General features: G+C 45.3%; 1 protein-coding gene across 4 annotated transcripts in view; it reads left to right on the forward strand.

Moving 5' to 3' along the window:
* Positions 1-23,869, forward strand: part of Ascc1 (activating signal cointegrator 1 complex subunit 1) — a 91,685-nt gene that overhangs the window by 33,948 nt on the left and 33,868 nt on the right. For all 4 annotated transcript variants that reach the window (XM_036167592.1, XM_036167590.1, XM_036167589.1 and 1 more), the window contains exons 6-9: positions 1,026-1,162; positions 8,864-8,983; positions 18,416-18,540; positions 20,380-20,465. In XM_036167592.1, coding sequence (XP_036023485.1) covers positions 1,026-1,162; positions 8,864-8,983; positions 18,416-18,540; positions 20,380-20,465 — 468 coding nt within the window. The remainder of the gene's footprint in view (positions 1-1,025; positions 1,163-8,863; positions 8,984-18,415; positions 18,541-20,379; positions 20,466-23,869) is intronic.

Here is a 23,869-nt window from a genome sequence, read left to right on the forward strand (position 1 = left end):
CCCTCTCCTCTCCTTTCCCCCTCTCCCCTCTCCCCCTTCCTTGTTTCTCTCTTGCTTCCTTTGCCTCACTGTGTGGCCTAGGTTGACTTTGAACTCATAATTCTCTTGCCTGAGCCTCCTCAGTGCTGGAGTCTCAGGTGCACCACCATGCTCGGTTTCCTTTGTTTTCTTACTACTAATGCATTAAATTTGTGAATTCTGATTAACTTCAGTTTCCCTGTGTTTCTTCATTTATGTTTTTACTGTGATATCTGAGAACCCATTACCAAGTGCAGGGTCATAGAAAATTAATTTTATTTATTCTCTGAAAGACTTGTGGCTTAACTTTATGTGTAAGTCACTGATCCATTTTGAGTTAATTTTTATATACAATTAGGCTCACCTTTGCTCTTCCCAGGTGTAGACATTTTCTGTGTATATGGGTTTATTTTCATGTTCTCAGTCATAGTCATGCCACTTTGTGTGTGTGTGTGTGTGTGTGTGATTATATATGAATATATATGTGATTATATATGAATATATATGACTATATTTGAACATTTTACTTACTTGTTTTTATAGATATTGAATATATACTTGAACATTTTATGCTGGGGATTGAAACTGGGTCCTCTGGAGGAGCAGCCGGGTACTGTTAACCACTGAGTCATCTCTCCAGCCATTTGTTTGTTCATTTGTTTTTTGAGATATGTTTCACTATGTAGCCAGGCTATCCTAGAATTTGCAGTGATCCTCTTGCCTCAACCTTCCCAATGCTGGGATTGAGATTACAAGTTAAGCCCATTTACCCTGCTTATATATTTTTGTTTGTTTGTTTTTGAGACGGATCTCTTTATGTAGCTCTAGCTGGTCCAAAACTTCCTATGTAGAACAGGCTGTCTTGTAGTCCAGAGACCCACCTGCTTACACATCTCCTGAATGCTGGGATTAAAGGAGTGCTCCACCACACCTGGCTTTGCTATGATTATTCTTTCCATTTGCTTCTATGTGACCTGAGTTTCTTGTTTCTCTTCCTCTAACAACAGGATCGTGGGGTTGACAGCACCATTTTTCAGAATCCCAAAAAGCTTCACCTGACTATTGGGATGTTGGTGCTTTTAAGTGAACAAGAGATCCAGCAGACGTATGAGACCCTACATCGTTGTAAAGAGGAATTCATTAAGTACGTAACAGGCAGCATGGGAGGGAGGGCAGCCCAGGCGGGGTCTTCAGTGTCACAGGCTCGTTTGCAGATGAGGGAGCTGGATGACGTGGGAATCAGCTCGCGATAGTCAACAATGTGGGTTTGTTGACTCACTCATTAATGCATATGTAAGATCTATCGATTATATGGGTATGAGTGGATTGCTTACATGTGTGTATGTGTGCTTTGTATGTGAAGTCAGAAGGTCTCAGAGCCCCCTGGAACTGGAGTGACAGACAGTGGTGAGCCACTGTGTAGGTGCTGGGAAACAAAGCTTGGTCTTCTGCAAGCCATCTGCTGAGCCATCTCTCCAGCCCTGAATCATTCATTTGTAGGGCCTAACATTGGACTATCAATTGAAAGTTTGAAAATTGACTTAAAGCATGCATTTACAGTTTAAATTGTACTAAGTGAGAGGCAAATTTGGTTCTTAAGCAGAACACCTCATTGTTTGATCCAGAGTAGAATGTTACTACAACTTCAGTGACTTAAAACACACATTCGCCATCTGGTTCACCATCTGTGGGTCAGGAAAGGCAGGGGAGGGCAGCCTAGGCTGGGATGAGAGAGCTGGAGGACCTGGGAGTTTTATCGTTCCTTTGTTTTTCATTTGTGTGTTTATAAAGAAAACATATACACATGTCGTGACACACATGTGGACGCCCGAGGACAGCCTACAGGAGTCAGTTCTTCCTGTCCACCATGCGCTTTCAGGGATCGAACTCAGGTTCAGACTTGGCTGCCAATACCTTGATCTGCTGAGCCATCTCTCTGGTCTGTATTAGGAGACCTAGATGGGTTTCATTGGGCTGAAATCAAAGTCTTGGCAGAGCTGTGATCCTTTTTAGTGTTCCAAGGAAAAATACCTGTTTTCTTGCCTTTAAAGTCCAGCTTTTAGAGGCTTCCCACATTATGGCTTCTTTTCCCACCTTTAATTCTAGTGTTACAGTTCTCTGTCCCTTCACTTGTCACCTCTTGTCACCTCTCTGTGACTGCAGCAGGGACAAGCTGTTGGCTTCTAAGGACTCTGACTTGATAAATCCATCTGTAGTCAAATTGATCCCTGTCTTCAAGTCCCTTAACCAGGACATGAAAGAGAGTGGTTCTCTTGGAGGGCCTATCACAGTAGCTCAGCCAGTACTGCAGCATCCTTAGACAGGAGGTAATGCTCCTCCTCCTGCCTTCTCTCCCTTCCCATCCTTCTCCCTCCATCTCGTCTTTTATTGATACAGAACATGGTCTTACTGTGTGGCCTCAGTCGCCTGCCTCAGCCTCTTGATTAGTTGGGATTTTATGTTGCCTGATGAGCTAGTCTCAGATTCTGCCGCTCAGACAGATCCTCCAGCCTTAGCTTCCTGAGAACCCGGATTCCAGGTTCTCCAGCACAGGACTGCGTCTGGCTAAAGTTAAACTAAGAGGAAGAGGAGGAGGAGGAAGGGGAAGGAGAGGAAGGCGGCTGTGATGATGTACATAGGTAGTTCCAGGAGGCTGAGGCCCACCTGACTCACAAGACTCCACCTCAGCAATGTAAACATCAGTCTAATATGGTATGGTGCCATATGCCTGTGAGTCCAGGACTTGGGGATGGAGATGGGTATCAGGAGGTCAAGGTTATCCCTGACTATGTAAGCCAATTGAAAGCAAGTATGGGCTTCATGAGACCTTGTCTTGAGCAATCAATCTGCCCCCAAATAAAAAAAGTAAAAACAATAAAGGAGTAAAAACAATAAAGGAGTAAATACAGATTTTTTTTTTGTTGTTTTTGTTTTGAGACAAGGTTTTTTTAGTCAATAAGAATGTCATCCCAGCACCCAGAAGGCAGGGCTGTGGGTTTGAGACTAGCCTGGTTTATATAGCAAGTACCAGGGCAGCCAGGGTTACATAATGAGACCCCGTCTCGAAAAGAAAAGAAAAAGAAAGTCAATTCAGGTACTCTCTAGGACCAGGATGATTTGTTACTTGTTTTTTTTTAACTGAAAAAATTTAATTTACACATATATCTAACATCGAAGTATCACTTCAAAGAGCTCCTCCTCCTCTCTCCCTCCCTCTCTCTCTCTTTATAGTTTCCACTCTCTTTTTCTCAGATGGTTTTTCTTCTTTCCTTTGAAGCCGGCTCTTTGGATGGGTTTGTGGAGATGGGGAGGCAGTACCAGCGGGTCTAAGTTGAGGTTGGGCGTTCTGTCCTTCCAGGCTTCCTGAGATCACTCCCCGACTACTTGGCTATGAATAGCACAGCTCCCCAAGTAATACAGCCTGACATAGAGAAAGAAGCACGTAAGTGTGGGAGACTCTTGCTTTGGAAGTGGCCTTGATGGTGTTCTGAAAAAGGAGTTCCTAATGTCCTTGGGCGTGCATTGGGAGGAAATGACTATGACATTTTTCTTGGAGTGCACAGCCATTATTTCTTCTGTTATTGGTCATCTTGAAGTCAGGACCTAAAAGTACCCTTTCTCTCTTCTTACTAAAGATTGATGAAGAGAAATTTGGAAACTAACTTACTCACATAGAGTTTAGAGAATTCTGTTACTGGGCAGGGAGATAGGTTCCTGAGCCTTTGCACAGCTTAGGTCTGGGAACCCTACCCAGGAGCGATGAGGAAATGAAGAAATGAAGAAATGATAGGCAATAAGACAGACAGACAGACAGACAGTCAGAAAAGCTGGGATTGTGTGGGCTGGGCTCTCTGATGGAGAAGCCATGGTACCGGGCAGCTCAGCACATTCATTATATGTAGTTAAGTGGGGAGGTGTTGCATACAGCTGAAGAGGGGTTATTACATGCAGATAAACAAGAAGGCAGGGATATTATATACAGCTGCATAAGGAAGCAGGTTCAGCCTGTCTTGATAGCTTCAGTCTCTATAGGAAGCTGCCTTCAGGCCATAAACATCTGGGAGGAGGGGGTCCAGTAGACATTTTCCACACACACTGGCAACATTCAGACCAGAAGAAGGCTTAGTTAGCATTGTTCTCAGCCTCACCCAGGGACAACTTTTTTCACCACCATGGGACTGAAAAATTGGGGTCCCTGACATGTCAATAGCACCCATTCACTCAGGACTTCATTTACTCAGGGCTTCCTCTGCTTCCCACAGTGGCTCAGTGGAAAAAGTGCTTTATGCACAAGCATAAGGACCCGAGTTTGTACCCCTAGTACCCAAGTAAAGCCAGCTGCGGTAGCACACACCTGCAGTCCCAGCACTCCTTGTTGAGATGGGGAGCCGAGAGGAAAGTGCATGGACCAACTAGCTTCGAGTTTGCAACAGTGAACACCAAGAGATCCTGTCTCAAACAAGGTGGAAAGCAAGGACCAGTGTCTGAGGGTGTCCTTTTGTCTCCATACAAGCACCATGGCATGTGTGTATGATCATACCTATATGAATGCGTGCACACGTGCGTGTCACACACACACACACACACACACACACACGCACACTTTATTTTAAAAATCCAGTTATTATATACAGGTGCCATACTACTCTAACATGGCCCTGTAGAGAAATGGGTCACCTAAGCTAGGCGTGGTGGCACACGCCTTTTAATCCCAGCATTCTGGAGGCATAGACAGGCGGATCTCTGAATTTGAGGCCAGCCTGATCTACAGAGTGAGTTCCAGGACAGCCAGGGCTACATAGAGAAAGAAATGGGTCGCCTGGCTCACTGGGTAGAACAGGGTAAAAAGATCTGAAGTTTTCCTCTGTGTTGCATATCAGACCGTGTAGTGCAGTGATTTGTTTGGGGGCAAGTTTCCTGTTGTTTCTCCTCCTCCTCCTCCTCTTCCTCCTCCTCCTCTTCCTCCTCTTCTTCTCTTCTCCTCTCGCTCCCTCTCTCCTTTCTTCCTTCCTTTTTCTCTTCCTTTCTTCTTTTTGAAACAGGGCCTCACTATGTAACCCTGGCTAACCTGGAACTCATTATGTAGAGCAGGCTGAACTTGAACTCAGACATCCACCTGCCTCTGCCTCCCCAGTGCTAGGGGATTAAAGGTGTGCACCACTACTCCCACTGTTATATTTTTTAAATCTTACTTAAAACTCAAAACCATTTGGTGTTCATCATTGGATAGTTGCAGTTTTCTTTGTAAAATAAAAAATACTTGAAGGTCTCATACTTCATTATCTTCTTAATTCTCTTTTTGCTAAACTAGACTGAAATTAGCTGCATTTTCCTGGCTGCTAGTGAGATAATCCTGCTAAGAGAAAAAAAAATATAGAGTTAGATAAAATATTATGTAGCAAGGTAGCAATTTGTTCTTGCCTTAAGAAAATCAGGCCACAGGTTTTAACCACTGAGTTTTAATCCTAAGCTCTGGGCAGACCTAGCCAAGTACTTCCCTTTTGTGTATGTAGTGCCTTTTGTGACTCACTGCCAAATGGGAGCCTGGAAACATGTCAGAGTCAGTGTGCACTGGGAATAAAGAACAGTCCTACTAGTTCTAAAACTCTGACATGACAGGATGAAAATGGTAATTGGAGTTTTTCAAATTCAGCAAAGCTTTTGAAATAGGACAAAGTTGCCCTGCCAGAAATCTGCAGTGCATGCAGAAAGATGTTTGAAGATGCTTTTTTCAAAACGCTGGGAAGATTGTAGACCAGCAAGTAAAATAAGACAAACCCCGGGGGGCTACCCCTGTGCTCCCATCCCTCTTCTGCCCCTCTCTGTGCTATGCTCACTTGTTCAAAACATCTACAGTGCCAACTCACTTCTATGATGTCAGGTGAGGGTCAGGTGTCTGGACTGCTTAGAGAAGACCAGTTTCCCCAAATGGATGACATGCCACTTAAAAAAATTGAATCGAACGCTGGCCAGTAGATTGTCTTTTGTTTTCCATTTAGGTTTGTCCTTTGCCCTCAGCCTTTGCAGTGGTACCTTGAGGAAGTGTGCCAGTGTATAATGGAATTTCTAACCCGAACCCACTATGATGTAAAGATCCCCAAATAAAATGTGCAAAGGAAACACTGGAACCAAGAGTACCAGTGTAGACTGTGCCGTAGCTGAACGTGATGACATTTCAAGTTGGAATATGAATTCAAACATGGCTTATTTGGGATTTGATAAAAGTGTAATGCCATGTGGGTATTTGAAGGATGTGGGTTGTTGAGATCTGGAGGTAGTTGTTGAAACTAAAGGATGCTGTCTAACCAGAACCCAGATTTCTGTTGAAATTCTTTTTTTTTTTTTAAAGGTTTATTTATTTATTATGTATACAGCATGTATGACTGCAGGCCAGAAGAGGGCACCAGATCTCATTACAGATGGTTGTGAGCCTCCATGTGGTTGCTGGGAATTGAACTCAGGACCTCTGGAAGAACAATCAGTGCTCTTAACCTCTGAGCCATCTCTCCAGCCCATCTGTTGAAATTCTTAAGCTTAATAAGGCTCATGTAACTCAATAGATTTTGAATGAATTATTCAGTGTTGAGGAAACTCTGATGCTCAAATGTGTCCCTTGTGACTTTTCTTTGTGGTATATAGGACAGAAACAGGGCAGTGGCACTAAGTATTTGTTTTGACAAATATGAGCCACTCCTCATCACTCCAGTGTCTGTCCTGAAGCCTGAGACTTCCTCACAGGCAGCGCTTCAACAAGTAAATCTAAGAGGAACAGGGCTGGGGAAGAGAAACTAGCTGTGCACAGAGGCTGATTTCTAATTATTGTATTGGAGGTCACCTTTAAGCCACCAGACAAAGCACATTTATCAGGCAAACCACTAGATTTCTCTCTCCTGCTCTTTAATCTCTTTCTTGATAAATCTGTGGGCAGTTCACAGGTACTTCCATTTCTACTCATAAGTAAGCTTGGGAGCCTGTTGCGTTTACCCACCACAATCAAATGTTTTCTTTATAAGAGTTTCTGTGATCATGGTGTATCTTCACAGCAATAGAAATCCTAACTAAGACATGTTGTTAGAGCGAAAACCTGTTTTGGGACCTAGTATAGTAAGGGTTCCTCCAATCCTTCTGCCCTTTGGGTTTTCTTTTTTCTATTTGTAATCCTGTCTAGTGGACCTTGGGACTGTCCTATGGTCTCATTTACCAAAAGAAATTCCTTAGAAACACTTAGAGCAGTGTGTGGTGGTGTGAATGAGAGTGGCCCCCATAGGCTCCCATGTTTGAAGACTTCGTCCCCAGCTGGTGGACCTGTTTGGGGAGGATCAGGAGGTGTGGCCTTGTTGGAGGAGGTGTGTCACTGGGGGTGAGCTTGGAGGTTTCAAAGGCCTATGCCATTCCAGTTACCTCTCTGCTTCATACTTGTGGATTAAGCTGTCTGTTACTGTTCCAGCACCATGCCTGACTGCCTGCTGCCGTGCTCCGCTCTGTGATGGCCCTAGACTAATGCTCAAGGACCACATGCCCCAATTTAAATGTTTCCTTTTTTAAGTTGCCTTGGTCATCTGTTTTGTCACAGCAGTAGAAAAGTAAGACACAGTGTACATTCAAAAGTCAGCAACTTCAGACATGGCTTTTGTCAAGACACTTAAGGTGACATCTCTTGAGAATCTTGTACCCATATGTAGTGTGTACTGTCATTTTCCTAGGCCTGCCTGCCTCCTCTTTCTCTCTCTCCCCTTGAATGCCTCTGCTTAAATCTGTATTAAAGCTCTTCCTTAATAGACTCAAACATTGCTTTAAACACACACACACACACACACACACACACACACACACACTCTAGACAAACCCCCAAAATAAACAAACAAAACCCCAAACAACTTGTGGTTGGCTGTGCTGCCATTCCCTTGTGGTCGTTCCCTTGAGAGGGACTTGCTTGCACAGATGAGTCCAGGAGGCTTTTCACTAATGTGGACAGGTGACCCAGAAGATGTGTTATTGGTGTGCAAAACTAGTGAGTGAAAGCCTCTAGTAACTTGTAGAAATAATGAAGAGAGATGGGCTTTTGAGAGAAGGGCCAGCACAATAGAACGTCACTGCCAATCTCTTCGTCCTTGGCTCTGTCTTAGAGCTCATCAGTGAGTATTGGAACCTGGTGTGGTGCTGAAAATACTCTCCTGTATTCTGCAGTTGTGGGCATTGGGCATTTTGTAACTTGAAATTAGAAGGACAGCTAGAACCTCACAGGTCTATTCTTTTTTTTTAATTTAAATATATTTATTTATTAATTTTTTTTTCATTGTACATATCAACCCCAGTTCCCCCTCCCTCCCCTTCTCCCACCTCCTCACTTCCCTCCCACTCTACCCCCATCCACTCCTCAGAGTGGGTAAGGCCTCCCATGGTAGTCAACAAAGTCTGGCATACCAAGTTGAAGGAGAGCCTAGCCCCTCCCCATTGTATCAAGGCTGAGCAAGGTATCCCACCACAGGGAATGGGCTCCAAAAACCAGTTCATGCATCTGGGATAAGTCCTGGTCCTGCTGCCAGGGACCCCACTAACAGATCAAGCCACACAACTGTCACCCACATTCAGTGGGCCTAGTTCAGTCCCATGCAGGTTCCCGAGTCAGTGAGCTCCAACCAGCACCAGTCAGCTGTCTCTGTGGGTTTCCCCATCATGATCTTGACCCCCTCTTCTCCTTTTTTTGAATGCCGAATGCCGTTTATTGAAGGAGGGCACAGGTCTGTTCTTAACTACTTGACTATGCATACTAACCATCTTCCACAATGCTGCAGCCTTCTTTGCTTACATAGCTGTACAAATCTGATGTGTTTTCCTTTGGCAGTGACATCTCTGGAGGCAAACCCCTGGAAGCAGAGATGGCAGGGATCGAGTACATGAATGACGACCCTGGTATGGTGGATGTTCTTTATGCCAAAGTCCACATGAAAGATGGCTCCAACAAGTAGGTTTTTAATGTGTACATATTTGAATTAAAGGTTCCTAAACGTTTGGGTGTCACCTCAAACTCCTCCTACATTTTCTGTCTCAGCCTTCCAAGGACTAGGATTCCATGTGTGCACGCCTGGCACTTTGCTCACTAAAACAAGTGTGTTCACACATTCAGAGAAGGGTTGGTTGTGGGAAAAAGTGTCAGATGGTTAGCCTGAAAGACTCTTTGAATAGTGGATGTTGATCATAACAGTCGAATTTTTGTGGAACTGGACTGGATCTTTTTTTCAGCGTAATTGGAGAGGCAGGAAGGAAGGTGTTGTAGGATGGGTTTCGCGGATGATGTGATGGTAATTTGGTGAATATCAAGACAAAGTGGGGATAAAATCTTACTGCCATGGAATTATTAAGATTAAGCTATATAGAATGTTAAGAACAAGACAGTCATGGTGGCACAGACCTTTAATTCCAGCTGAGGCAGAGGCAGGCGGATCTCTGGGTTTGAGGCCAGCCTGGTCTACAGAGTGAGTTCCAGAGAGCCTGGGATACACAGAAAAATCCTGTCTCAAAAAACAATCAAACAAGTTAAGAACAGTACTTGGCATGTGTTAACATCATCCAAACATTAGAGAATGATTACTATTTTAATTTTTATGATAAATATACCTATATCCCTCTTAGAAATTCCCCACCTACCTATAATTCAGGCTATTTCTCTTATCTTTCTTTTTAAAAAGTTTTTGTTACATTTATTTATTATATGTGTATGTGTGGGCATGTGTGTGGAGGTCAGAGAATGAACTGCAGGAGTCAGTTCTCTCGGTCTACTATGTGGGTCCCTGAGATCAAACCCAGGGGTTCAGGTGTGGCAGCAAGCTCCTCAACTCACTCAGTCATCTTTTTAATTTTTTTATTTTGTGAATTAGGTTAGCCTGAGCTACATGAGACCTTCTCTTAACAAAACAAATAAAAATTCTTTCTCCTTTTGAGAAGTGGTTTGCTGAATTATAAAAGACTTCTAAATGCTGTTACATTTTATTTTGCTGTTGTTTTAAAATATGTGCTAATGTTATCAAAATATTTAAACACTGAAGTTGTAAAGCCCATGATGGCTGCTCTACCTTCTTAAGATTTCTATTTTTCATCTGAAAACTCAAGCTTTATTATTGGCAGAAACTGTTGACAAGTGTTTTCCTTCAAGTTCTTCTTGAAGACTCATACCTCCAAAGTCAGACTCGGTGGCACATGTCCTTAATCCCAGCACTCGGGAGGCAGAGGCAGGTACATCTCTGAGAGTTTGAGGCCAGCCTGGTCTACCTAGTGAGTTCCAGGACAGCCAAGCATACATAATGAAGTCCTGTCTCAAAAACCAAAAACAGTAGCAAAAAGGATAAAGAAAATATCTCCCACATAGCCGAGCCTGGTCAGCCATAATTTGCCTGTCAGTGTTCTTTCAAGTGTTCTCACAAGTGGACAGAAATTGGTTCAGCGCCCAGTTCTTCCAGACAGCTGTCTGCCTAGGTGTCCAGGCGAGTGCTTCATACATAATATCAGTTTTGCCACAGGAATGCTAAAAGGCTGTGTGCTCAAGGAGCAAGATTCAATAAAGCTCTTTTCTTTTTCTGCTTTATCAAGGCTAAAGGAGGTGGAACTTGTTCAGATGTTTAGTGAAGACTCACTCGTGAAGCACTGAGATGGCACCCCAGTCCCTCAGCTGGGGGACTGGCACCTCTACCTGCCGATGCGGATTCATTAGTTTGAGACAGTATTTCACCCCTTAGCTCAGGCTGGCCTTAAGCATCAATTCAATCCTCCTGCCTCAGCCTGCTAAGTGCTGGGATTTCTGAGTCATGTGACCATTCTGGGCTACACCACTGCTTTTGCACCATGATTATAAATGTCATCCAGTAAAAATGGCAGAGTATGTTGTACTCCAAGGTCAGCATGTGCTCTGCCACTGAGCCATGCTCCAGCTAGTGTTTAAGGCTGCTCATGAGACCAGCTTAGTGTGGAGTGGGTCCAGGGCGTGATGTTCGAGCCTGGCAACCTGAATTCATGTAAGGGTGGAAGGAGGCTGGCTTCAGAGAGTTGTCATGTGACCTCCACATGTGTGCCACACACAACTCCCCACACTGAGAAAATTAAATTTAAAAGTAGTTTTGTCATCATGGCCCCCTCCTGATGCTTCAGGACTCTGCAGAATACACTGGGAGAACTTGTAGTCTAAGATTCTTAAGACTTCTCACTTAAGACTGTGTCATTTCTGGGGAAAGTCTAATTAAGTTTCAGCTAGCATTTAGTGTGCCAGGCCAGAGCAGAACCGTGGTAGAGCTCATGCGTAGTATGCTTGAGGCCTGGGTTTGGTCCCCAGCACTGCACACATACACTCATATTTTCTTTTCTTTTTGGTTTTTCGAGACAGCTTTGGAGGCTGACCTGGAACTCACTTTGTAGACCAGGCTGGCCTCGAACTCACAGAGATCCACCTGTCTCTGCCTCCCGAGTGCTGGGATTATAGGCGTGCGCCACCACCGCCCGGCCACTCATATTTTCTTCATGTGATCTTTGCAATATTTGTGCATAGTAGAGGCTGGTGTGCAGATGCACACTTACAACTCACTGTTGTGAGACTAAAATCCATGCTGGCATATAGGCACGCAGGTAACAGGGAGGCATATGGAAAATTACTTGTGATTATAATGTTTGACTCTACATAATAATGAAAGTTTTCTCACCTATACGTCAGCTCTGTTTTAGGGCACACGTGGCAGAGACCAGACAGTTAGTTTACTCTGTTCTTGGCTTCCAGGGGAACAGGGAGAGCTAAGGAAGGCTGACGGAGTCACTGCCTTGAGTGTTCCCCTGGTGTTTGCCCTTTGTTCTGCTGCTGAGACCCTGAGTTCAGGAGGTCTTCCCATGCAGAGGAGAACAGGTTTGAGAATGGGAAAACTCAGACCCGTAGAACTGAGTTTCTTTTGAAGACAGTTCTCACACTCCATCTGTCCCTTCACTAATGGGGAGCTCAGGTCTCAGAGGCCAGTCCATCCCCACAAAACCGGCTCTTATACGTTTGGCCACTCCCTTTTGTCAAAGCTTTGTGAATTGAAAGGTGGACTGTCATTGAGTCTGTAACATGATCAATCAAGAATGGGTTTGAGTCATTCCCATTTCGTTTACTGCTCTATATTGACTTTTGATTGTCTATTTCTCCTCACAGGCAGAGCCATGTGTACTGTTTCAGGATTTGTAAATTCTCCCTTCCCAAATGTACACTTTTTAAGAGATATATGTATTCTACAGGGCTTGTTTAAGTCAGCTTATAAGCCTTCTGGAATGTCTCATTTGTGCAAGGAAGTTTGGAGGGCTGTGCTAATTGATACAGGAGTAAGACACGGCCCTTTTAAAGTGGTGTACATGTGTGCATGTGCACACAAACACAGAGGGTTTCTTTCTCACTTATTACGAGACAGGGTCTCTCACTGAAACTTAAGCTCTAAAGAAGTCTCGGGCTAGTTAGGACTACATAGTGAGACTTTTTGTTCTTTTGTTTTTGTTTAGTAAGGTTGTTTGTATAAAGTCAATATAATAACTACAGTTGTTAGCCAGCAGAAAACATCATTTAAAAGTTAAAAAACTGTGTACTCATTATTCAACAAATTATAAGGTCATTAGGAATACATGACAAAACATGCACAAGAGCTTTTTGTAGGAAATCATAAACTATAAGAGATTTGTGTATTCAATAATAGATGCTGTCTTAGTCCGTGGTCTGTTGCTGTGAAGAGACACCATGACCACAGAAACTCTCATAAAGGAAAGTGGTTAATTGGGGCTTGCTTAGAGTTTCAGAGGTTCAGTCCATTATCGTCATGGTGAGGAGCATGGCAGCAGGCAGACATGGTAGCTGAGAGTTCTACATCCAGATCTGCAGGCAGCAGGAAGAGAGAGACACTGGGCCTGGCTTGGGCTCTTGAAACCTCAAAGCCCACCCGCAGTGACACACTCCCTCCATCAAGGCCACACCTTCTAATCCCTCTCAGGTAGAACCTCTCCAAGTGACCAAGCACTCAAGTCTGTAAGCCTATGGGAGCCCTGCCTACTCAATCACTACAGGTGGATGCCCTTTAAAAACGTTTTCGTTAGCTCTTTGAGAATTTTATACAATGTAGTTTGATTATATCTGTCCCCCATCCTCCCTCTTATTCCTTCCAGAACTCCTCGCCCCTTACTTCATTTCCACCTTTAAAAAATGCTTTAAATTTTTTATTTTATTTTATGTATGTGGATGTTTTGCCTGCATGTATGTTTATGTACCATATGTATGCCTGGTGTCCTTAGACACCAGAAGAAGTCAGAGCCCATAGAACTGGAGTTAACAGATGGTTGTAAGCCTCCATGTGGGAGCTGGGACTTGAACCTGGATCTTCTGAAAAAGCAGCAACTGCTCTCCCTCTTCTTTCTTTCTTTCTTTTTTTTGTTGGGGGGGGGGCGTTTCGAGACAGGGTTTCTCTGTGCAACTTTGGAGTCTGTCCTAGAACTCACTCTGTAGTTGGCTGGCCTCGAACTCACAGAGATCCACCTGGCTCTGCCTCCCCACAATACCGGGATTAAAGGAATGCGCCACTGCCTGGCTCAGCACCCCCTTTCTTAAAAGTAACCCAATAGCCCAGTTTATGATGCCCATAGACTCCGGGGTGTAGGGCCAGCCACTGGGGCATTGTCCACCTGTCGTTAGCTACAGTACCTTAAAGAACTCTGACTCTCCCTTCCCCGGTGGCCGTCAGCTGGGACTCCCGACCCCTTACCCCTTCATGCCAGAACAGGACTGACTGGTCTTATGTGGGTCTTGTACAGACAGTATTCTTTATAGATGCCGCATTGCCCACGTGTTCTCTATGAATTTAAAACAAGTCATTCGCTGTGCACAGAAGTGGAGGGGAGCCAGGGCAGGAGCCATTGCAGGAGGAATAGGAGCAGGGTGTTGTCTGGGAGAAGCACGGTGGCCCGAATTGGAGCAGTGGCAGTGGGAATCAATAGTTGGATGCAGAAAGTACAATCTGCTTGATTTGGCATTTTTTCTTAAAGTGGAGGGTAGAGAGATGACTAAGCTAGTTTATATCAGGAATGCAAAGGTGAGTTCAGACCAGAAAATCTATAGTAATCCTGTCAGACTGAAAAACAGTATCTAAATACATGCTTGAAAGGATTTTGCTGGCCACAGTGGTGCATTCCTGTAATACCAGCACTGAGGAGGGAGGCCAATGTGGAGTTCAAGGTCATTCCTAGCTACACTGTGAGTTCAAGGTCAGTGGGTAAAAACTCCCGCCACCAAGCCGAAGGCCCCATGAAGAGAAAGGAGAGAACCAACTTCTCAAGTTAGCCTCTGAGCTCCACACCCGTGCTGTTCATGCTCACAATTAAAGAAATAAATGCAACTTAAAAATAGAAACAAAACGAAAAAGAAGTAGGTACCGTCTAGTTGTTGAGAATTGGCAAAGGCTGAGAATTTATATGTTGGGAGGTTAAAATTTATAACTGCACATTTCAGTATCACTGTATATAAGTTGCTCTTTCCTTTCACAGCCAAGCTTTTTTTTTTCTTTTTTAACAGATGAATTAAGTAAAAATTATCTTGCCATCCCTTGTTTCCCTATTTTCCTTCTCAGAGTGAAAACTGCCAAGAGTTATTGTCTGTGTGTATTATTTTAAACAAATAGAATTACATTACACTATTCTGCAGTTCTTTTTCAGACAGGGTCTCATATAGCGCAGGCTGGCCTTGAACTTGCTATGTAACCAAGAATGACTGAACTTCTGACCTCCTATCTCCACCTCCTGAGTGCTGAGAGTAAGGGCATATGCCACCATGTTTAGGGTTTTTTGGTTTTTGTTTATTGGTGTTGGCATTGAGCCCAGCACTCTACAAACTGAGTCTTTTCTGCAGTTCCTCTGGTGAGGTGGCCCTGAGATGCTCACTGCCATGTCAGTGTGCCTAGATGCTCGGAAATACTATATCCGTTTTTCGAAGCTGGACCTGTGTGCCATAGGACTTCTTTTCGGTAAAATCGCCTATCATCTCGAATCTTTGAATTAGTAACTTCCAGTCTGGTGTTCAGGTTCTTCCAGCCTGACACCAAGTTACCACTTCACCTTTGTCTCCTGCTGTCCTGTGGACCTCCCCTGGACATCAGCTTGAGGCCTTGCCCATGTCCAATGTCTGTCTTTCCTTCCTGTGGTCCATTCTTTTTCTCAAGGAGGTGGTCACATTCTCGATGCTGGAGAACATGTGCCACTCAGTTTTCTAGATCTAGCATGTTTTGGATAACGCATGGCTTACAGTAGACGTTCCCTGAACACTTGATACATACATACGAAGGTCGTTTATTCATTCGGCTGAAATCCAGATGCACTGAGTACTCTCTGCTTTTGTCCTCATCTCCTCCTTCAGTCCAGTTCAACTCTAACCTCTTCTCCCCTTAAGTCACCCAAGGCACTTTGTGCTGCTGATGTATCACAGGTCTAATCTGCAGCAGGGTGTCTCGCTTCTTTGTCTGATGATGTCACCTCGCCATCCACAGATAAACACCCAAGTGTTTGTGGGCTGCTTTCCTTCTTACGCTTTTCTGCCCTTTCCTAGTTTCTTGATGAGCATGTTATTTCTGTAAACAGGAAACAGTTTAAGAGAACAATTGTGGAGGTACATCATCCCCCCCACCCCACCTCTGTAGCAGTAAATGAACCCCGAGACTGCACATTTATCTATTTTGGGTGACATGCTTTTAGTTCCTCAGTTCCTGGCATCTTAGAAGCCTGCACTGTTTCTTGTGGCCTGCTGAAGACTGACATTGCTCCTTCCTTCCTCTCCAGTGTCTTAAGAGCCGAGTGTGCCCTTGCTGCCTCCCTGTCTGATTCCTCCTCTGTCCTTTGTTGTAAGACTTCTGTCTCTGGCGTGCCCACGAAACTGCTGTGCTACAGGGTCCCCACCCCCAGCCCCACCAGCGGCTGCCCGAGCTGGCTGTGCGCGTTGGCACTCCCTCCAGCCTCTCTAAGGTCCTCTTCCTATTTTCTCATCCTTACCAGCTGTCTTCTGGGTCCTTCTCTGCCCTTCCATAGGTGAGCATCCCAGAAGGCCGTCCTATCTTTCCCTTGGCTTGCTCAGTCCTCCTTCTGTGCTGCATCTGTACTGGGCTTTCACTGCTCTTCCTGGTTTATCGGGATGGGGTCTCGGATAGCCCAGGATGGCTACTACACTGCCTATCTACTGGCTAGTAGCCCAGTATGACCTTGACCTGCCTTTATCTTCCAAGTGCATGTGTCACCACATCTGGCTAAAGGATGCTGAACTGACGACAGTCCCCACACTCCTAGGTTGAACTGCAGACTTGTATTTCTGTCTGTTTTTGGACACACGTGCCTGAACTGTCCTTCAGACCTGATATCCTGTGCCGCCCAGCGTCAGCCCTGTCCCGGGATGACAGTGAGCAGATGAGTCCTCCCAGCCCCCTGTTGGGTTGGTGACCTGGCTGGCGGCCCGCCTCCAGGCTGGTCCTTCCCTCCTTACCTCTGCCCTGTGTGTCAGAATGGGCCCCGCATTTCCCACTGAGCTCTCTTCCTGCTCAGTACCGCAGAGTGTAGGCCTTCAGCACTTCCTCATTCACAGTGGGGTCCTGAGGACTGTGGACTCGGAAGGCCCACTGACCTGCTCTGTGTTTTAAAAATGCCTTTACATTTTTTAAGTAATTAAAATGGATTTCGGGGGAGAGGGATAAAGGAAGGTAGCAGGAGGATGCCTATAATAAAGATTCGTATGGACATATGAAAATGTCATAAACCCATTATTCTAACTAAGAATTATGAAAAAGGGGCTTGTGGGATGTCTCAGTGGGTAAAGGTGCTTGCAGCCAAGCCTGACGACCTGAGTTCAACCCCCAGAACCAGCACGGTGGAAGGAGAGAACTGACTCCACAAGTTGTCACACATGGGGGTGCACTTGGCTTGTTTGTTCGGGTGCCCCCCCCAAACACACACACACACACACACACACACACACACACACACACACACACACACGGCGCATATAAGAAAAAGACAGAAAGACTTTTTTTTTTTTTCCTAGAACTCGCTCTGTAGCCCAGGCTGGCCTCGAACTCACAGAGATCCACCTGCCTCTGCCTCCCAAGTGCTGGGATTAAAGGCGTGCGCCACCACCGCCCCGCAAGAAAGACATTTTTAAATTAATAGAAAAATTGTTACAAAGTCTGGGGCCTAGTACATACTAAGCACACCATTCTACCACTGAGCAACATCCCAGTCTCTAAAGTGTGTGTGAGGGGAGAGAAAGAATTTAGATTTGCCACTTAGCTACTTAGTAGTTCCATGACCTTGCCCAGGTTCCGTAACTTCCCTTCCCTTAACTTGCTCAGGGGTAAGTTAAGGTACTAATGTGTCGTGAGCAGATACCGGGCGCTCAGTGTGGTGGCGAGTGCATTGTCTGTTGTTCTTTCTCCAATGAAGAAGGCACCTAGCTGTCCTGGGCCACTGTCCGTCTCTCTACTTCATATCCAGCCCTCCTTACTCTGTCCCAGGCATGTCCGGTTACCTGCAGGCTGCAGTCTGTTGTGATCATGTGTCCTTGGGGTCTCGCATGTTCTGCTTTTTCTTTGCTTGGAGTGCCCTTCTTTTTCTGGTTCTGTCTGTGGCTCTTTATTAATCCTTCAAGAACATGCTGAAATCTGTCTCCATGCAGAGTCAATCACTCTCAAGAAACCACATTGCATTGCAGTGATCTCTCTTTCCCTCTCTCTCTCTTTTTTTTTTTTTTTTTGGTTTCTGAGACAGGGTTTCTCTGTGTAACTTTGCGCCTTTCCTGGATCTCACTCTGTAGCCCAGGCTGGCCTCGAACTCACAGAGATCCACCTGCCTCTGCCTCCTTAGTGCTGGGATGACAGGCGTGTGCCACCACCGCCCGGCTTCTCTTTCCCTCTCCTTACAGCCCTCCCCAGGGTCTTGTTTTGTGACCTGTACTGCCTGGGAACTCAAGTGTATCTCATGCTTGCCACAAACTCAGAACCGAGCCCGCTGTGCTGGTGCACACACTTAAATCCCAGCAAAGGCGGCCTGATGGCTGTGAGCCTGAGGCCAGTCTGCTCCACACACTGAGTTCTAGGCTCGCCAGTGCCGCACAGTTGAGGCCCGACTCCCAAACAAACAGAAGATAACAACCAACAAAGTTATAACTCCTCTGCCTCAGCCCCCGGGTGCCGGTATCACAGGCTTGTGCCGCCATGACTGCAGTGACTTGTCCCCAAGGCTGCCTTCTTGACCAGACAGTGAGTTCGCTGGGGACTGCAGTCTGTTCCCATGCGTGGCACACAGAGCACACAGCCTGCATGTTCGATTGGTCTGGTTGGGTTCACTCAGATTTGTGGTCCTCCCTCCTGGCCAGGCTGCAAGAACTAGCTGATCGGGTGCTGGAGCGCTTCCAGGAGCTGGGGCTGACCGTCAAAGAGTGGAGCACTGTGAAACTGCACGCCACAGTCATGAACACGCTCTTCAGGAAAGACCCCAACGGTGAGTCCTCCCAGAGCTGCAGCGGGCTGTGATCCGCAGGGCCTCTGGGCTTAGCTTGAGCGTTAAATGAGGGGCCCTGGTCAATCTCCATTCTCCTTGGCTGGGATGAACCCAGTGGGAGTGGCAGGGGCCACTGCCTAGCATGACACTTACTTCTGTCACACATGGGGTTGTCAGATTTTGCAAACAAAATATGAGATGAGGCTTGGGGTGCAGTTTAGGGGTAAAGTGCTTGTCTGGAGAGGAGGGTTGACATGCAGTTTAGGGTAAAATGTTTGCCTTGTATGCATGAGGTCCTTCTTCCAATCCTTAGTATGCCTCCCGCAAGAAGGATTTAAGATGCCCAGGCAGATTTAACCTCAAAAATGAAGAATCTCAGTCTCCCTCGGCACCATCCACCTTGTTTTTTGAGACAGGGTCTCCCACTTGCCTGAAATTCACTAAGCAAGGTGGTCTGGATGTCCAAAGAGCCTGAGATGTTCCTATCTCTGCCTCTCTCTGGCTGAGATTGTAATAAGTGTGCCACTGTCCCAGGTGTTTTTGTTTTGGGTGTTTTGTTTTGTTTTTTGACATGGGTTCTGGGGATTGGGCTCAGGTGCAAGGCAGGCACTATACTGATTGAGCTGTCTCCCTACCTACAATTTCTCCTTTTTAATAGTTTTTTTTCTTTCTTTCTGGTATTGATTTACTTCTTTCCAAACTGCTCGTGTTCTTTTTTCTTAGCAGGGAAGCTGTTTATGTTTGCTGTGCTTGTGTTTTTGAGATAGGATGTCATGTAACCCAGGCTGGCCTTAAATTTGCTATTCAGATGGGGCCCTTGAACTCTTCATGTCCTGCTTCCGCATCCCAAGTGCTGGCTTTGTAAGTGTGAGCCAGCTTGTCTGGCCTGTAGAGATTTTTGAGCTGTGGGGTGTCTTGTTCACAACACTTTTCATTCAAGCTAGGGCTGGAGCCACCCCACCCCACCCCCCCAGAGCGAGAATGTGTCATGTTCCTGGGGTTGTCAGAACTCTGACCTGGGCCTCTGCAGCCCTGGACAGTGAAAGAGCATACTGCAAAGTAGAAATACGAGTGCTTGCAAAAGGTCTGTCAGTAGGCAGGAAAGAGTTACCAGTCAAAAAACATTCTGAAAGTTAAATAATTCTTGAGGGTCCTTTGAATTTTCTCTTCCCTGTGCTCGTCTCTGTGTTGAATTTTTTACTTGAAAAGGACATGAAAAGATATGTTACTTTTTCTTTTCCTGTCTCCGTTCCCTTTGATATTCTTCTGACTGCCCTTTAAGGACATCTTTTGGGACATGCAACCTAAATTAACTTAGTCAGCTAGAGTACAGTACAGTTTTGTTTAGGCCAAGGTCATAGACTTGCTGCCTTTGCGTGTAGAATGTAAGATCTCTTTAATGGTAATAAAGCCCCCATACATTAGAGGTAGTCCTTAAGTCTACCCAAATCCTGGACACCAGCAATTTTGAATAGTTTATGTGTGAGCTTTTGTGTATTTTAACATAATAAAAATCACATGCCCTTTATTGGGGGACATAGAAGCCTGGAGGTGACTTAGTCAGTGGAGAGCTGAGATCCATGGAGGAGCTCCTTCGTTACCCTGTGCGTACAGTTAGGCCTGGGCAAATGCTGAATGAATTTACTACGTGGAAGGGGTGGTGACTGCAGCAGGAGAAGCCTCAACTCTTGACTGTTAGCTGCTTCTCCTCCCACCGTGTGCTGCTTTCTAGCAGGAGGTGAAAGTCTGCTAGACGGCCTGTGGCCCTATAGCTCCTCAAGAGGTCAGCACAAACACACTTCTCATGCCCCTCTCACATTGTCTTTGGATTATTTACAGCTGAAGGCAGGTACAATCTCTACACAGCAGATGGCAAATATATCTTCAAGGAAAGAGAATCATTTGATGGCCGAAATATTTTAAAGGTCAGTATGATGCAGAGTGACATGGAAGTCTTTGGTGCATGCCCTGAGTGAGGGAGGAAGCAAATTGTCACCGTGTCACTGGAATGTGTTGTCTCCTGCTTTTCATGAAAGGATGGCTAAATGTTTTAATGTCAGAGAGAGAGGGGGGTAGAGGGGAAGATCCGTAGGTCATCCATCTGTCTGTCCGTCCGTCTGTCTATCTATCTATCCATCCATCTCTCTCTTGGCACCTCTAGAGTACTTAAAATTCTTGATTTAAGAAAGAGTAACATTTCCCAGCTACTTTGATATTGGATTTGAACCTAGTGAGTTTTACTTTATACTCTAGAGGTTTGAGTTTCCATTTTTTAAGTGAAAAAATTTGTTTTGATCTAGTACATTTTTTCTCTTCATCCACAGAGTTGCTCTCCAAGGTTACTTTCTGTCTATTTTTACTCAGGAGCAGTCTGTGTCCTAAAAGTAGGTAGTCAGTGTCTGCCTGCTAAGACCTTGCCGTTCTGAATCCCATTAATCTAGGAAACAGAAATGCAAGGAGCTCTGTCTTGCATTTCTGTCTCCTGCACCTGCTCTGCTATAGCTGCTCTGTCAGGCTGGCATGCCATTGTTCCTCTGGGCAAAGAGAACCAGGCTTGTTTGTGGGTGGGTTAGGTCACACAATTTCAAGGCCAACAATGTTTCCCAGAGGTAAAGAGAGTGTGCATTCGGATTAGTCAGGGTCCACTAGAGGAAAAGAGTTGATAAAATGAATGTGTATGTATTTAAAAGGGGTATTTATTAGAATTGCTTACAGGCTGTGGTTCAGCTAGTTCAACTGGCTGACTTTTGATGGAAAGTCCGAGATAGCCATTCGGTCTATACAGCTGGATGTCTCAGCTGGTCTTCAGTATAGGCTGGAATCCCAGTCAAGTAGCTTCTGATGCCAGCGAAGGAATGAACTGCCAGCAAGAGTGAGGATAAGCAGACAGAGCCAACACTTCCTTCTCCATTCCTTTGTATAGTCTGACTCAGGAAGGTGTGGCCCACATTTAGGGTGGGTCGTATCACATTAATGGTCTATCCACTTCAGAAGAGTCAGTCAAGAAAAATCCCTCACCGTGTGCCCAGTTGATTTGGTTTTCGTTGATTACAGATGTAGTCAAGATTAGCCATCACGGGGTGTAACAGTGGGCTGAGCCACTTCATCTTCAGTGGGCCTGTTCCTCCCCTCTCTTCCCTGATTCCTTTACCTCATCCTCTGACAGATGAGCAGCCCAAAGGGTCTTCCCCAAAAGCTCCTCCACTGGCTTGTATCACAGGCTGTTCGGGCTTCAGTGGGCAGTGGGGGCGCACACCTTTAATCCCTGCACTCAGGAGGCAGAGGCAGGTGAATCTCTAGGAGTGCAAGGCCAGCCTGGTCTACAGAGTGAGTTCCAGGACAGCCAAGGCTACCTGTCTTGAAAAACAAAAACAACAACAATTAAAAAAAAAAAATCAAGCTAACAACGACAAAAGGCCAAGACTGTAATCCCCCCATTTAGGAGCTGGAGGGGGAGGCATCAGGACCTCAGAGATGTCCACATGCATATAGTGAGTCCGGGAGGTCTGCCTGAGTTACATAAATAAGACTCTGTCTCAAAATCCAAGGAAGCAAATAAGAGCAATGAATGGAAAATTCCCAAACCAAGGAGACAGAGGAACATTTGAGTCCTACAGAAGAATGGTGGCGCTAATCATAGCTGAATTCATCAACCTGCCACTCGCCTGCAAAGCTATGTCATGAAGGAGAGGCTACCAGTCAGGGGTGGTGGTGCACACCTGTGGTGGAGTACTTGCCTAGCACACTCATAGCCCCAGGTTTTATCTCCAGGGCTGTGAATCTGGGGAGAGAGAAAGATCTTGAAATTTCCTGACCCGAACCCCCTGTGATGACACGTGTGTAGCGCCCTCTAGTGTTGACGCTCTCCACTCTGCCACAGTACCCATATTGGTGCCTTATCAGTTTTAAGTTTTAGAGCTGGGCCCAGTGAGCTCTAAAACTGGAGACTGTTTCATGTCATTCCTCATTTGAATCTTTAACGGAGGATCCAGTGTGGTTAGACTCGCCAAGAGGAACGTTAGTTAGTGGCATAGACTGGAATCCATTTTCCTGCTGTTTTGTTCAAGGGTAATCTGCATTTAGGTAGGGTTCATTCGATGTTTGAGGTCATGTCTGTCAGAACCAGAGTAATGCCTGATTAAACTCAAAAATGGCAGGACAACAGTTTCACCAGCTGATCTAAAACTGTAACTAATGAAAAACCAGATTTGGGTGCTAAGGGTGTGGCTCAGTGGTAGAGTACATGCTTAGGTAAGGTTTTTAAGGTTTATTTATTTATTATGTATACAGAAGAGGGCACCAGATCTCATTACAGATGGTTGTGAGCCACCATGTGGTTGCTGGGAATTGAACTCAGGACCTCTGGAAGAGCAGTCGGTGCTCTTAACCTCTGAGCCATCTCTCCAGCCCAAGAAGCACTTCTTGACTGAGAAGGGGAGACAGTCCCTGCTTTCCAGGAGCTCCTGCCTCTGAGGGGTAGATGTGCAGAAGAAAAGTAAGTGCCTTTGAACAGAGGACAGAGTATTCACTGAAATCTGTACTTTCTCTTCTTTTATTTCGTAATCATTAGTTCTAGAAAATGAAATCTTTCACCTGTGTTTCAATCAAGAGATTTGATCTCTTTAAAAACCAAGGCAACTGTGGGTGTAACTGTCACAACCCCAGCATAAATACACCCTATGTAACTGTGGTAGGCCACCTTTTGGAGTTGCCATGCCAACTGGAGTATGAGAACCGATGTCCCCAGAAACCTTTGAAATGAAAGAAAATATTTAGAAAACCAGTTGATTATTTTTAAATTTTAAGGATGAAATTATTCTTATTTTAATTTTTGATTTTTGAGACAGGATCTCATTATGCAGCCTTGACTGGCCTGTAACTCAATATGTAGAACAGACTGGACTTGAACTCATGGAAATCGGGCTGCCTCTGCCTCCCAATTACTGGATTAAAGGCATGGGCTTATTTTGGATTCTAGATGACATGCACACAAGCATGTGGAGGCCAGAGGACATCTTGTGTGAGTCGGTTCTTTCCTTCCACCATGTAGGTCCAAGGGATCAAACTCCAGTAGTCAGACTTGGTGGCAGGTCCTTTTGTGGAATGAGCTATCTCATGGACCTCAAAATTATTATTTTAGGAAAAAAATGTATTAACAAGATAGGAACTGACGGAAGTACATAGAAGGTTAGCCATGTTGGGTACGGAGGAGCCCAGGTTACCCGTGCAGCATACTAACAGCTACACAGGCCAGGGATCCGGAGTGTCTGGGAGGCAGCCTTGGAAAAAGCCAAGCTCCTCAGCTATTCATCGAGAGACAAATGCCCAC

This window comes from Onychomys torridus, chromosome 18, assembly GCF_903995425.1.
Source record: "Onychomys torridus chromosome 18, mOncTor1.1, whole genome shotgun sequence".
Classification (NCBI taxonomy): Eukaryota; Metazoa; Chordata; class Mammalia; order Rodentia; family Cricetidae; genus Onychomys; species Onychomys torridus.